Source organism: Nelumbo nucifera, chromosome 5 (assembly GCF_055504915.1).
Source record: "Nelumbo nucifera cultivar China Antique chromosome 5, China Antique-T2T, whole genome shotgun sequence".
In the NCBI taxonomy this organism is placed as follows: Eukaryota; Viridiplantae; Streptophyta; class Magnoliopsida; order Proteales; family Nelumbonaceae; genus Nelumbo; species Nelumbo nucifera.
The window spans coordinates 5,760,920-5,775,861 of NC_142653.1; the positions used below are offsets into that span (position 1 = coordinate 5,760,920).

General features: G+C 36.6%; 1 protein-coding gene across 12 annotated transcripts; it reads right to left on the reverse strand.

Annotated features, from left to right (window-relative positions):
- Positions 1-685: 685 nt before the first annotated feature.
- Positions 686-14,164, reverse strand: LOC104609175 (putative pectin methylesterase CGR2). 12 transcript variants are annotated; one of them, XM_088888370.1, is made up of 8 exons: positions 14,074-14,164; positions 13,776-13,792; positions 13,067-13,191; positions 12,832-12,868; positions 12,645-12,686; positions 10,463-10,837; positions 9,747-9,802; positions 686-1,221 (listed from the first exon to the last, which is right to left on the reverse strand). In XM_088888370.1, exons 3-8 carry the CDS (start codon positions 13,187-13,189, stop codon positions 1,069-1,071), a joined length of 786 nt encoding a protein of 261 aa, XP_088744496.1. In that variant the 5' UTR covers positions 13,190-13,191; positions 13,776-13,792; positions 14,074-14,164; the 3' UTR covers positions 686-1,068. The 12 variants fall into 12 exon arrangements, with proteins under 12 accessions (XP_088744496.1, XP_088744493.1, XP_088744494.1 ...); XM_088888367.1 differs by having other exon boundaries at positions 13,067-13,223; XM_088888368.1 differs by having other exon boundaries at positions 13,067-13,226.
- Between the last annotated feature and the right edge of the window lie 778 nt (positions 14,165-14,942).

The following is a 14,942-nucleotide window of genomic DNA, read 5'->3' on the forward strand; positions in this document are numbered from 1 at the left end:
GGTTGCAGTACAAATGAAGTAAATTAAGACATGAAATAAAATAAAGTAAAACCCAAAATAAAATTAAAAGAGAATTTATATTTTTTTTCATTTGCACTCCCATGCCTTTATATTAGTGCAAATAAAATTACAATGCAACCAAACACAGCCTAAAAGTTCTCATATTATTACAAAACAAATATAAAACAGTGTTAGTATTTAGTAAAGTCAATAATAATCATAAATATATGATACAATTAATAATATTTTATATATTATAATATGATTAATTAATGATATATATTTTAAGTCGGGTTGGGGTGGGGCAGGGATTTATTCCCCATTCCCGACCCCACCACCAAATAGTCCCTATATCCAATATTCCAATCAGATCTGGTCAAGGAGACCGGGTATCTAACGGGGACAGGAAAAATTGCCATCTCTACTTCAAACACAATTTTCTGGCTGGTTTTAGGTTGGATTCGGGCTAACCCAGCCCAGTGGCCATGTAGCAGCCCTATTAACACAGTTTATTCAGCATGAACGATATTGCTTCTCAACCCTATGCTGATGCCTGTTTTATTTGCTAAAATAGAATAGCCCTTTATTTTCTGTCTTAATAGTTAAATATTGCTATTATCTCCCCATACCAACTCAACAATTTCAAATAGCCAGATAGATACATCTCACAACAATGATTGCTAGCTTCAGTTGAAATTTCACCTTTCTGCTAAAATATAATTTAAATCATGTCAAAATCCAAAAGATGACTTGACAAGGCTATACTAGGGAAACTGTCCTTGCAGGTACAACAGAAGAAAGGAAAACCTAATTTAACAAATACATCTCAGATAAAACAAATTCATGCTAATTCCCCATGAAAATTTCAATCAACAAATATATATATATATATATATATATATATATATATATGATGGTCGGAATACATAATGAAATGCCCAGAATTGATGACATTCATCCATCTTAACTTACCCAGCTGGAGGATGTTCTCTTAGATGAGGGTTGAAGACGCATTTGTTTTAGTTCTTTCAAGAATCTCGAAGAACAATACAGACATTATTTGACATTTCAACGGTATGCACTGAGGTGAAATACCTGGCAGTTTGGTTTGTATGACCTCTTGGCAGCTGCCTGCTCGAACTTCTTGGAAGCAGTTTCATTTTCTTCCAAGCCAGTCTGAACAAAATATCGTATCCACCAAGACGAGCTCCGCAGTTTTGCCTTAGCATGAAGACCAGTTAATAATGTTATTACAATTTACAAGATGACACAACAAGAGAATTTTCCACCGAAAATTGACTTCATTTTTAAATAGACAACTTCAGGCAAATAAAAGTGGAGATAAATTAGAAAAGCATAAGTGGCTTGGTTCCATTTAAGAATTGAGAGACCTTACTCATGTAGGAAGTATAAATTAGACATTGGACCCAAACACCAAGAAGAAAAAGGAAATCCATGTTTCCTTACCACAAAGAAAGGGGGTAGAATCATTTGCACTCATAGTTGTCAATGCGACTCCTAGGCACCTAGGCGACAAGGCACCCTTTGAGGCTCGCCTCGCGGCCCTCACCTAATCGCCAAGCAGTTTTGTACTTTCTATTATAAAATTCTTTTTATTCTTTATTTTTTGAGATTATAAATATAAAATAGACATTATTAAACTAAAATATTCATTTTGTGTGTTTATATAATAATTTCTTTTTATTATTTTCTTATTTGTTTTTAATCAACACAAACATTGCTAAAGGGTTCAGCAATAAGTAAGGAAGAACTTAAAATTTTGTCTAATCAGCATATTTTCTTCTACTACTACTACTTTTTCTTCTCTTCTTTTCCTATAACAAAAATAAGGGTTCAGCCCCTAAATTTTTTAAATTTTCTTTTCCTTATTTTTCTCATGAATATGTTGATTTTCTATACTTTAACATGAGTTTTATAATTTTCTTATGAAAATTATAAATAATTATTAAGGAAATATGGTTATGGTACCTAGGGAATTACCCTAGGATCTATTTTTTTACATAAAAAAAAAACCATCGCCTTGGCGCCTTGAAAACTATAATTGCACTGAGTTATTTCAGTTCAGGACTAGTTTTCAAATTGGGGATTGTATACCAAAATCACGTCTTATCCTCAATGTGGCTCAGCGCCTCAGCCAACTAAGCATCATTATCACTCTCCCTTCCATTATGTACATGGACATATCTTTTGCTAAACGGTAGGTCCTTAAATTTTTTACCACAATCCACAAGCATCTGTCTTTACTGTTCTTCTCCAGCCTTTAACTTGCAAGATGTTCATTCTTACAGGGACAGTCATTGGTATTAAATGCACTTAAGCACACAAGTGAACCATATAATTAACTTCTCATCTTCTGACCTAGCAGAGCTCCCCTTAGTTTCCCAAGGATGCATCCACTTCCAATTCTATCCTCCCTAATCATGCAATTCATCTATGTCAAATCTCAACGCCCTCAACTGAGCTATACTGAATTTGTGGATGTATTATTTCCCATTGTGACTTTATGTGCCATAAGATATAGCCATCTTATAACTATTCTATGAAATTCTCCTTTCATCTAATTTGTAGAAGTTTATCAAACAACAATCCAGAAGTACAACTTCATCTTCTTAGCCTCTCAAATTATTTGGCAGTTAAGTTATGCAGAATTTAAACTTCCCTACATTTTTCAACATTAATGAGATTGAATTTTTCTCCAGGAAAATTCAGTCCTCATTCCAACAATGAAATACATGTTATTTTGTCATCCTTAATCATAACCCAAGCCTAATTTAGGTTACTATTTTGTCATCCAAACCCAAGGGTCCTTCAAAACAAAACAGCAAATTTTCTGGAGCAACAGAATACCCCATAACAGCCACCTTTTGTTGTTAGAGGTCCAATTGATCAAACCATCGTTGAAGTGAAACCCAAGCCCAAAATAGCCAGAAATCCCGTTTAAGCAATTAAGTGCATCTACTTCCTAACGTACCACCAATAAAGAATTAAGAATGAGAACCAATAAAGAATCAGAAATCTCAGGGTTTCAATGAATACCAAAGGGAGCATTGGCTCAACTAAGAATTGTATGCTTTAACAAGTAAAGCCAAAGGCTGAACCATTAAAATTACAACTACAGTACCTTAGTGTGTTGTAATCAGATTTCAGAATTCACATACATTAAGGATTTTGGAAGTCAATGTTTCAGACAATTAATACGAATATTGGATATACACATTTTTACACTGTAACTAAAGTAGCAACAGTGCCTAGTAAGCAAAGATCAATATCCAAACAACCTTGCAAGCCAATGAGTAGGATAAATCTTGAAAACTAATTATGATATGAGCGAATGTGTGATTATGAGGCTTGTGGCCTCATGGCTAACTATCATCAAGCATCAACAAACAACACTTGCATCAGCTAACACAAATGATGGAAATCATTAGGACTTGAAATGACACATCAGGGGCTAGTACTTCACTATCTTTATGTTATGTAAGCATTTATTTTGTTCCCAATCAAATAAGTTTAATACAAGTCAACCTAAATTTTCTAGATTGAAGTATTACAGCCTATAATAAACTCATTACAGAATGCTAAAATATAAAATATGTTTAGTACATATTTTTTGATAAGTAAATAATTTTTTTGATCAAATTTTGACAAGTAAAAAATTATAAACGGGGTCCACTATAACATGTAAAATGCTCCTACTTTGAATAGTTTGTTACTTGGATACCTCAAAATGTCTCCAATACCAGTGCCCAACAACATTAAGCAAAAATGCTGAACCATGGAACTCAATCATGGTAAGGAACAGCAATCTAAAATGGCTCCTACTTTGAATAAGTAAATGATTATAAATACTCAGTAAATATTTTTTGATGAGTAAATAATTGTAAATTGGGGTCCGCCATAACATGTAAAATGCTCCTATGTTGAATAATTATGTTAAATGGATACTTCAAAATGGCTCAAATACCAGCACCCAACAACATTAAGCATAAATGCTGAACCAACAGCACTCGGTCATGGCAAGGAACAGCAATGGGGAGGTATAATTGGGTAAGCTACCCTAACCCAAGTTCCTATTTGGCTATAAAGTCTTTCGGGTGAGAGAGTCATTCTAAATACAATAGCAGACCTTGAAAACGAAGTGGTTGGTACCACTTTTGTGCTTGATAAAGAACAAAGAGGGCCAGATACAATCTGATCTGATGCTGTCCAAGGAATTGGAGAAGTTAAAAACTGCTGAGAGTGATTTGGTCGGTAGGGGAGTTATTTTGGAATCAAATGGGGAACAACCTAACCAAGTGATGGACAGAGCAAGGTTTTGGTGAGCTGGTAGGAGATGTTCACTGCCAGTCAGTCTTTGAGGACCAACTCAGAGACAAGCTACAGAGCCTCAGCAATTCACCGAAAGAGAATTCTTTGGCAGGAAGCGCTTTCCAACCTATAGTTCCCACCATGGAATCCGGTTTACCCCAGAGTCCTGGTCTCTTAGCTGAGAGCGAAACCTTTCACTCTTCCACCAACCCTGTCTTGGCTCCCACCTAAGGTATGGTTGTGACTTTCCATTTTGGTACTAACTCCTTGTCCTTTGTCTTTGTCCTAGACTTCCCAGGCAGCCATATTGTCACAGTCGCATCCTATTAAAGGGGTAAATAATGGAGGGAAAATAGTTTCACAGGAAGAAGAGAAGGTGGGAGAGAAATTTTGGAAGCTAATTGAAAATTTTCTGGAAGAAATGAAAAGGAAAGAAGCTGAAACAAGAAGTTGGGGTAGAGAAAGAGGTGAGTAATGAGTAAGAGGGAGGAGATTAAAATGAAACTGGTAAAGAGGACTCGGTTGCATAATTTGTTGAGCAAATGGGCTGTAAAATAAAAGATCCAAATGAGTTGAAGGTATTTTTTGAGAAAATGAAAGGTAGAGAGTAAACCAAGGAAGAGGAAGTTGAGTGAGTTAGAAAGGCTAAGGCGAGATGTAGAAGAAGATATAAGGAGTTCAGTGAGAGAAAGGGCAAAAGAAGAGGGACTAGTTGAAAAAAGGACAGGTAAGGGTTTTTTTAGAAAGTGGTGATGAAGATTCTCAGTTGGAATGTTAAGGGGTTAGGGGGAGCTAGGAAAAGGCCTTTAATAAAAGAAGTAATAAAAAGAGAGGATCCAGACTTGGTGCAGATTCAGGAGTCTAAGCTAACGAAGTTTGATAGGAGATGGGCTAGATCAGTGTGGAAAGTAAGGGGCATCAATTGGGCTTTTTGTCCTTCGTGGGGAAGGCCAAGAGGTTTAGTGACGATGTGAAAAGAAGAGGTTTTTGAGGGAGTGGAGGAGCTGATTGGGAAGTTTACTATTTCTATCAAGTTTAGACACAGGGTAGATGGATTTAAGTGAGTATCAACCAATGTGTATGGTCCAACTGATTATAGAGAAAGAAGTGAACTTTGGGAGGAATTGGGAGACATTAGAGGACTTTGGGAAGGCCTTTGGTGTTTAAGAGGAGATTTCAATGTCATTAGATTCACAAAGTAGACTAATAGGGTGAGGAGAGGCAGTAGCACTAGCATAAGAAGGTTCAACAGCTTCATAAACAGTTTTGAGTTGAAAGAGGTTCCTCTGCTACATGGTCTATTTACTTGGTCCAATCTCCAAGAGAACCCCTATGTGCTCTAAGTTGGATAGATTTTTATTCACACCAGATTGGGAGGAGCACTGTAGGCCTATTATTTCTAGAGCATTGCCTAGGGTAACATCAGATCATTGGCCTATTACCTTAATGAGAGAGGATCTTGGTACTAGAGGGCCCACTCCTTTCAGATTTGAGAACATGTGGTTGTCTCATCCTGGGTTTATTGAGTCGGTGGAAAATTGGTGGAATGACACTAACCCAAATGCGCTATTTGGGAGGGGATGAAATTTCATTGGAAGTTGAAGGAGTTAAAAAGGAAGATTAAGGATTGGAATATTCTACAGTTTGGAAGGATTGAAGAGAGAAAACAGGAACTGTTCAACCAGATTGAGGAGTTGGATGCCAAAGAAAGGGGAGGCAATTTCGAAGTGAGAGGACAAACAAGAAAGATGGAAACTCAGTAAGCAACTAGAAGACATCCTATTCAAAAAGGAAGTCAGCTGGAGGCAAAAGTCTAGACATAAGTGGGTGAAAGAAGGTGATAGAAACACCAAATTTTTTCACGCAATGGCCAATGGTAGAAGAAGGAAAAATCTTATTTCTAAATTGGAGATAGATGGGGTGTCAAAATCTCAACAGGATGAGATTGCTAGGGCTTTGGCCTAAATTGTTTGAGGAGAAGAAGATGTGGCTTGAAAGAAATTTTGAGTTGGAGGAAATAAGGGAAGTAGTTTTTTCAAATTAAAGCAGGATATCCTTTAAGTGTTTATTGAATTTTCCCAGAGGGGAGTGATAAATCCGGGGCCGAACTCAACTTTTATTGCTTTGGTCCCAAAGAAAGTGGGAGCAAGTCATCCAAGAGACTTTAGACCCATCAATTTGGTTAATAGTTTGTATAAAATCATTGTGAAGGTTCTGTCTAGAAGAATTAGAGAGGTTCTTCCGAAGCTAATCTCACAGAATCAATGGGCCTTTGTTGGAAATAGGCAGATTGTGGATCAAATTCTAATTGCCAATGAGTGTGTGGAGGATATGCGAAGAACAAGGAAAGGGGTTATGGTTATTGGTCTTTTTTTTATGCAAGTGTTGGATTGCTTTGGTTTTGGGGAGAAATGGTGTAAATGGATTTTGGGTTGTAATAGAGACTTGTCATTACTCCATCTTGGTAAATGGAAAGGTAGTGGATCACTTCCCGGATGTTAGGGGAATTAGACAAGGGGACCCCCTCTCTCCATTTCTTTTCACCTTGATCGTTGAAGTGTTACGGAGGCTAATTGAGAAAGCAAATTTGAGAAGTCTTGCAAGGGGATGGAGAGTTGGAAAATACAACATTCCTATCACCCACTTACAATTTGTTGATGATAAAATTTTGTTTTGTGAGGAGGAGGATGTGAGATGGCCAAAAAAGTTGGTGATTCAAGTGTTTGAACAAATGTCAAATATGAAGGTGAACTTCGATAAGAGTTGTGTGGTGGGGATCAATATGGAAGAGAGAGCTATATTGGAGAGGGCTGAAGCTTTGGGTTGTACGGTGTCTCAATGGCCACTGAACTATTTGGGGATGCCCTTGGGGGATAACCCAAGGAAAGAGAGCTTTTGGAGCCCCGTAATTGATAGATTTGCTAAGTTGGCCTCTTGGAAGAAGAATTATTTATCTTTGGGTGGTAGAATTACTTTGATTAAGTTTACACTAGCTAGTTTGCCTGTGTATAACTTATCAGTTTTTAGGATCCCAGTGAAGATAAGTAGGAGTTTTTGATGAGAGACTTCTTGTGAGAACCAAGGGAGGAGAGGAAGGATCACAGGGTGAATTGGGAACTAGTCTCTAGGAGTAGGGCTGATGGAAGATTAGGTTTAGGTAACATTCAAAGGAAAAATGAAGCCTTGTTGGGGAAATAGCTGTGCAGGTTGGGAGATGAAAGGGATAAACTGTGGACAAGGGTCATTTTAAGTACTCATGGTCAGGCAGATGATGGTTGGGACACTAGGACTTTGGCAAGGTCTATTGGTGCCTCTCCTTGGAAAATCTATGCATGTCATTCTTCCTTCCTTTTGGCAGCACATCAGGTATGACCTCTACTCTAGGAATCAAGTAAAGTTCTGGGAGCACATTTGGGTGGGTGAGATACCTTTGAAAGACCAATTCCCTTCCTTGTTTTCACTCTCTCGGTTTAAGGGCAAGATTGTGTCCAATTTTCTAGTTCCTTCTCAGTCTAATTTTGGGTTTGATTAGGATTCGAAGCTTAGAAGAGGCTTAAGGGATGTAGAGGTTGAAAATGTCATGAGTCTGGTTCAGATCTTAGACTGGGTGGTGTTGGATCCCTTTGAAAGGGATAAGAGACTATGGACCCTAACTCCCTCCGGAACCTTATCTTGTGCCTCTTTCTTCAAGTCGCTACTGCCTTCATCCAATCCATTTGCACAAAACTTTCCAGTTAAGGATGTTTGGGGTGAGCCGATTCCTCCAAGGATTGGAGCCTTTTGTTGAGAAGCCTTCCTCGAAAGATGTAATACTTGTCACATACTCCAAAGAAAAAGGCCTTTTTAGTTTCTTGCCCCTTTGCTACTGATCTTTGGGAATAGTTTCTTTCCTCTTTTGGTTTCAGGTGGACATCACCGCCAAACATTCAGAGTTTGTTTAGCCCCTCGTTCTTTGGTTGGCAAAACAAAAGGGGAAGGATAACGTGGAGATGTGTGAGGGCTACTGTTTGCTGGACTCTTTGGGAGGAAAGGAACACTAGAATTTTCTCTAAAGTTGAAAGTAAAGAATGCCTTATTGAAGTAGTAACAGTGAGGGTGGTACATTGGCTGAAATCCTTGAACCTGTTTGTTGATATTTCTGCAAATATGTTGCTGAGTAGCTGGCTGGAGGTGTCAAATTCTGCTCCTGCCCACTCTTTAGTTTGTCCTGTGTGGTCACCACCAGGAAGTGGACTTATAAAGCTAAACTTTGATGGAATAGTGAGGGAAATCCAAGTCCATCAGGTGTAGGAGGGGTTTTCAGAGATGAGGATGGGAAGGTGCTCACTTTGTATTCAGGTCCCATTGAGTTTGGAGACTCTCTCAAAGCTGAGGTCTATGCAGTACTAGAGGGTATAAGGAAGTCTAAGGAACTGAATATACAAAAGTTAGTCATTGAAAGGGACTCAAAGCTGGTCTTAAATTGGTTACAAGATGGTAGTGGACTTTGGAAATATGCTAATGAGAGGAGGGAGATTAATTAGCTAACAAGAGGACTGTAAATCAAGTTTCAATGGGTCAAGAGAACAGCAAATGCATTTGCTGATGCTTTGGCAAAGCAAGGGGTGGGAAGGGATCAAATGTTTTGGGCTGTTCTGGAACTTTTTCTTTTTCGTTATCTTCCTGGAGAGAGTTAAGCATGTTTATCTCTGTTTTGAGCGTTGTAACTAAATTCTTTTAATCTAATGAAATCCAATTATTGATCAAAAAAAAATTTGCTATAAAGTCTAATATGCCAAACCAATGCTGACTTTTTAAAAGGTAAAATAAATTAATTCAATGATAATAATTATGACCAACACAATTCAAAGTATTTGGCTTAGAAGATTGGACTAGTTAACATTTTTTTCAGAATTAACCTTAAAACTTCATATTACCCTGATTCAATTTTGCAAAAGATGCCAGAAGTCAAATGTAAAGAAACTAGAAGGTTTTGTCGCAAGGTAACTATATTAATGTTTGTGAATCTACTTAAATTGTTGATTAATAAAACTCTTGCACAACCATTATAGCCTAACAAATTGTAACCTTATTGAAAGAGACCCATGATCTGACACCATGGGATTCAGTAAAAGCAACATAGTCATGCAAACAAACTGACAAGACATAACCCACTGGTAGATAGGGGTGCAAAGTCAGGTACCCGATTTGAAGAATTTACATAGCATCAGGGCCAAGGCCCTCAGACTGGGCCCATTCAGATTTTAACAAATCCACAACAAGAGCCTGCCCAAGTTGCACCCCTATTTGTAGAGTAAAGATATAGAATTCTATTATCATACAAATGATACATCCATATATTTAGGACTCTACTCCGAAAATAACAGAAACAACCAAATTACAAAATGAAACCCTACAGAGAAGCATTTGACACTTACTGGCCTTCCAAATTTGGATAGCTCTGTACCTTTAGCTCTCTGTTGGCCTGGATAACCTACAAATGAAAAAAAGAATGGTAATGAATCAGTAAAAATGATTGCCATTAGCAAAGAATAAGGACCCATTTGGAGGATCCCAAAAACAAGTGGTGTATAGACTCATGGATGGATAGAATTTTCATGTTATATTGCAGTAGGCATTCAGCTTTCCACATGCTATTCTCTTATTATTGATAACAGATTTTATTCACAAAACTAGGACTTTATTTTCCTTTCTTTTTCCCCTCTTCTCAGCTGGAGAGAATATGTTCATATCAGTATCTACATTTTGTTCAGTTGATGATAAGATCAAAGAGGAAGCACCTTGCCTTTCATCTCACTTATACACACCCACTACAAGAGCAGCGAAGTAGCATGCTTTATTATCCCTGCCCTTGCTAAAGAGTCAAGTCCATTGGCAGACCTTCAGGACCATGTAAACAAGCAATTCAATGTGGACACCAATGTTCTTGCTGCTCTAATCAGGTGTTTTAGTGTATGTGGGTTATCTGCCCTTTAGGATAATTTGAACCCCTGAAGTAATGAAAGAATCTCTGACCTTGCACTTACTTATCACTAATCAGTTATAGAAGTTTATTCCAAAATTCCAATGCAAGAAACATACATTCCAACTTTTTCCAGTATATGGTAAAACAAAAATGTAAAGAGAAAATTACCAGCAAAAACAATGAGGCCATCCATGGCTACCCTTGCCAGGTCTGGAAGTGTTTTATTAAGGTACTTTGGAGACAAGTAATCCAGAGCATCTGATACAATAACAAGAGAAAAAGATTTTGCCCGGTAGGGAAGGGCAAACTTGATATCAGCCACACGTACTATGCCCTTTTGCACAAAACTTTTGCAGGCACCATCAGCATCCTCTAGGTCATATGGTTCCACACCCCAGGCTTCAGTATCCTCTTCTTTTAACAATTTAGAGACTACTGAACAAGTGTCAGGGCCTACATGCAAAACTTTATGCATGCTGTCACCATATGCTTTACTTAGAATAGGTATGGCTCTCTGAACTTCTGATGTGCATGTATAGTCACCTGCATATTTTGACATATGTTAAGATCTTTCTTTATGGTAAGACATATTATAAGATTTTTTTTCTTTCTTTGCTTTTGATACTAAGGCATATGTTAAGATATTAATGCTGATAAAATCACAAAATTAAACCAACTAACACAATAAGGGGAACATTGTAAAGCATGCCTGCATCTTTGTTCACACACTATGAGATTGAAAACTTTCTTTTTGTTACCAGATGAAAGAGTTCATATGAACTAAATCTAGATATTAGTATTACAGTATTCCACATTCCAAGCTTTATATACTGAATTAAGAAGGCTTTTCTTCTTCTTGAAAAGATTGCGTTCCCACTGTTTAAGCACACAATAGTGCATCTAATAAATTATTCAACTCTTTCGTAAATTCAAACACTAGGAAAAAAACTCTTCATTGGTGAAACACCCTTTGACAGTCTATAGTGTTGAATGGTGAAAGGAAAGAAAGCAAGCCAACCAGTTATGGAGGGTCTACTTTAAGTTGCACAAAGAAAATATATGATAGAATATGAACTGAGTAAGAAGGGAAATCCACATTGTAGAAAGAACAAATAGAAATAGAACATTGTTAAGAAGTGCAAGGCAGCAAACCAATATTAGTCATTTGTGTTGATTGTGCATAAACTTTCTCATCATTATTGCAAATGTGGATTAGCTGCCGTATCTCTTGATTATCAGTTTGTTGTTTTGCTCATTAACCATGCCATGTAGTAACATGGAGGCTCCCCCCTACTCTATTTGTGTTCTTAAGGTGTGATTGGCTTTTTTTTTTTTGCTTTAAGTATATGTTCCACTGAAATGCCGAAAGATGAATAAAAACCTTAATAATGAGCAAAGGCAAGCTGGAGGAAGAGGTGGCAGCTAGCTTTTAAATCTAACTGTAATTTCAACAATTTCAAACTTGAACTTCTATTTAGAACAGCATTTGAATTAATATTTGAAAATTTTGACTGAGCCATGCTCAGAATTTCTAGTATTTCTAAGCAATTTTCAAAAGGTTTCAAATTTCCTGATTTTGAACAGGATCAAATTGGATGCCAAAACTCAAAAATATGGTGAATAAGCATCGTAAGTGAAAAATGGAATCATGTCTTTTATCAATAACAATGATCAAGAGCTTAATAATATATATATATATAGCATAGGAAAGAAAAAACACTATATTCCAAAGAGTTTAGACTGAGGGGAAACCAGTACAAGCAATCAAAGGCTAACATTCAAGAGAACACAACAAATACATCATAGTTTTGCATGTTCACCCCCAGGCCTGGTGGCCCCCATTCCAGCTTTTCCCTTGTTACTCCTCCCCTTGTTAGAGAGTCAAAAAGGAATGGAATCTTTGAGGATATTTGCATGTATAAGAACTTTTTCCAAAATAATCAACTGTGGTGAGAAAAACAACCACATGAAAGAAAGGCAAAGATTTTTTTTTTTTTTTTGTAAGTTCAAAATGAAAAGGATTCTATTACCTTCGCGGAAGATTTAGTAACCACCTCCTAGTGGTTACTAAAGAATTTGCTAATAGCATGAGAAAAGAATTGTCAAATTATTAGTGCACATCTAGCAAAAGATTTTTCAAACAGCTTAAATAAAAGGCCTTTATGGTTATTTGGAGAAAAGAAAAAGATCTGTCTGCAGTCACCAACCCTATCAGAAAAAGTCATTATGCTTGTTACCAACCACTATCAATCTCTCAGTGAAATAAATCAATATCAGTTATCAAATAAAGGACCTGCAGTTTTGCGGAAAACAAGAATATCCACAACCAAAAAAAGGTAAGGAAGATTACCTTCCACCTTACTAACAGCTTCCCTATCACTGCCAAATCCACCTAGAATGAAAAAACTTCAAGCTCATCAAATGCACATGAGAAATAATTAATTTATTAATAAATAATATAACATTGAAAGTAAGTAGCAAAATATCTAGCATATAAAACTTTTGAACGAGATGCACATTGCAGGAAGAATACAAACCTGAATTATAAGAATAGCCAATTAGAAGGAGTGCACCCTGAAATTTTGAACAAACACGACCAGGATGTGAGTCATATGACCTTGTAGGTTTATTTAAAATGTGAATTCTATCCAGTGTTGATGACTGATGAGGATTGTCAACAAAAGCAAACCGATAAAGTGTGGTTGTTATCAATTTTTATTTTATGCCACAAAGATGTTAAAGAAATTTTTTACTAATGAAAATGAGAAATACCACAACAACCAGCCCAACTGATAACAATGGTGAAGAACGTGATTTCTGATGCAATGAGTTTACAAATGGAACACTGCCATTGTCTGCAACACGTCTAGAGAGGTTCACAGGCCTCCTTGACATGGCTGTTTAAAAAAGAGATCAGCTACAAGACTTTCTGCTGAGAAGAAGTGAAGAAAACGTAAAAGGCAATAAGCATCACTAATATCAACTTTGTTAAGCCAATTAAACACATCAAGACATTCGAAACTTTACAGAGATCTCAAGCAGGACGTATTAGAAACCAAACTATATGAAAACATAAATAAATAAATATATATGAAGGTAATTATGTCCATCAATAAAAAACAACACGTCACGGTATCTTTCTAATTTTTCAAAAACAAATTATACAGAATAAATGAGGAATTGCAATATAAATTTCAGAGAGATAAATAGAAAAGTACAGAATTGCAATTGGAGCACAGGATATCGAAATATGAGACAGTTTATGACAATAAGGGCATTTTCTTTATAAGTTGACAAGATTCAATTGCTCCAGCTATAACGTCAGCTCTCAGCTGGATATTAATTACAAAGCCAATTTAAGCATACCTAAACCACATCAAAGTTCATAAAAGAGAGCGTAAACAAATAAAGCCAACCCAGTATCAGTATAATTTCCAGGGAAATTAACATCGAACATAAATGAAAATCTGTCAATACATACTTATAATGCCATCGCCACTGCAAAAAAATACATGATTTTAGTAATAAATCCAATCCAAAGGTAGGGGGGAACATATTTCATCCAAAAGTGTAAGAGAAGTATTCGACATAAACAAAACCTAAGCAACCTAACGAAACTTTGAGCAAGGAATCAAAAGACAACATACTTAACCAGTTCTCAGCTTTAAACCAGAAGAAACAAAGAGGATAGAAAAAATAACTGAAGCAGCATAGCATGGATCGACCAAATGAGAAGAAGAAAGTCGAAGATTGGAACGTACTTATTAGTTTGAAGGTACCTGAACCCAAGAATCAAAGAGCATTCAAGATCTGGAGTTCCTCGCAGCCAGATCTAGATCTATGATGAACATATATTTCCTGCTCTCTCCCTCTCTCTCATCTCACGAGACAAGGAGGGAGGCGGACGGAGACTTTAAGTCCTGGTAGGACTTAAAATAGAGTCCTGGTAGTATAAAATTGCCTCCTCTCTAATCTCTCTATATATATCAAGTTATCAACTATAAAAATGAGCACGGATTCATTGCTGACAAATTTGTGCTCACACCCATTTTCAACCGTGCATTGAAAACAATTTCGTACTTATTTTTTTATTCATGGACAGAGATGTTCACGATACACGGCTGAAAAGTAATGTGAGAACAGTATTGTGAGCATCAAAACCGATTTTTTATAATTTCCTATTTATGCTAACTATTGTCTATTTATGTTAACTATAATTCATCTCCCGACACCCGACTTCCGCAGAGCGGAGATAGTCAGATAGAGAAGTTCTGATAAGCGCGTGTCAGGGAGGCTTGCACAATGCGCATCTATAAACAGCGAACGGTGTCGGCGTGACACAAAGTTGGGAACTTTTCAGGGAATCAGGTATAATTATCATTCCATTATACGGCGTTACACAAAAACGAATTAGGGCTTTCTAAATTGAAAAATTGTTTAATTACTGTTTTACATTATTTGTTTTTGACAATTGACTAGCTTATTGTTAATATTAATTAATATTCCGTCGAAATTCATACATACGTCATATTAATTAATGTTCAGTCGAAATTCATATACATCTCTAATACCACGTGATGTATAATTTTTTGGAAACGACCAATCAGTTCAGATTAAAATTTTATAACCTCAAAATATAGGGGGCCTG

Excerpts from the sequence above, each read along its gene's own strand:
- LOC104609175 (XM_010275447.3), bottom strand. The coding sequence starts at position 13,189 with ATGTCAAGGAGGCCTGTGAACCTCTCTAGACGTGTTGCAGACAATGGC. Across the intron at positions 12,869-13,066 it reads CAGTTGGGCTGGTTGTTGTG|GGTGCACTCCTTCTAATTGG; the intron begins GTATTTCTCATT and ends TCAAAATTTCAG. Across the intron at positions 1,222-9,746 it reads TATCCAAATTTGGAAGGCCA|GCAAAACTGCGGAGCTCGTC; the intron begins GTAAGTGTCAAA and ends CTTCATGCTAAG.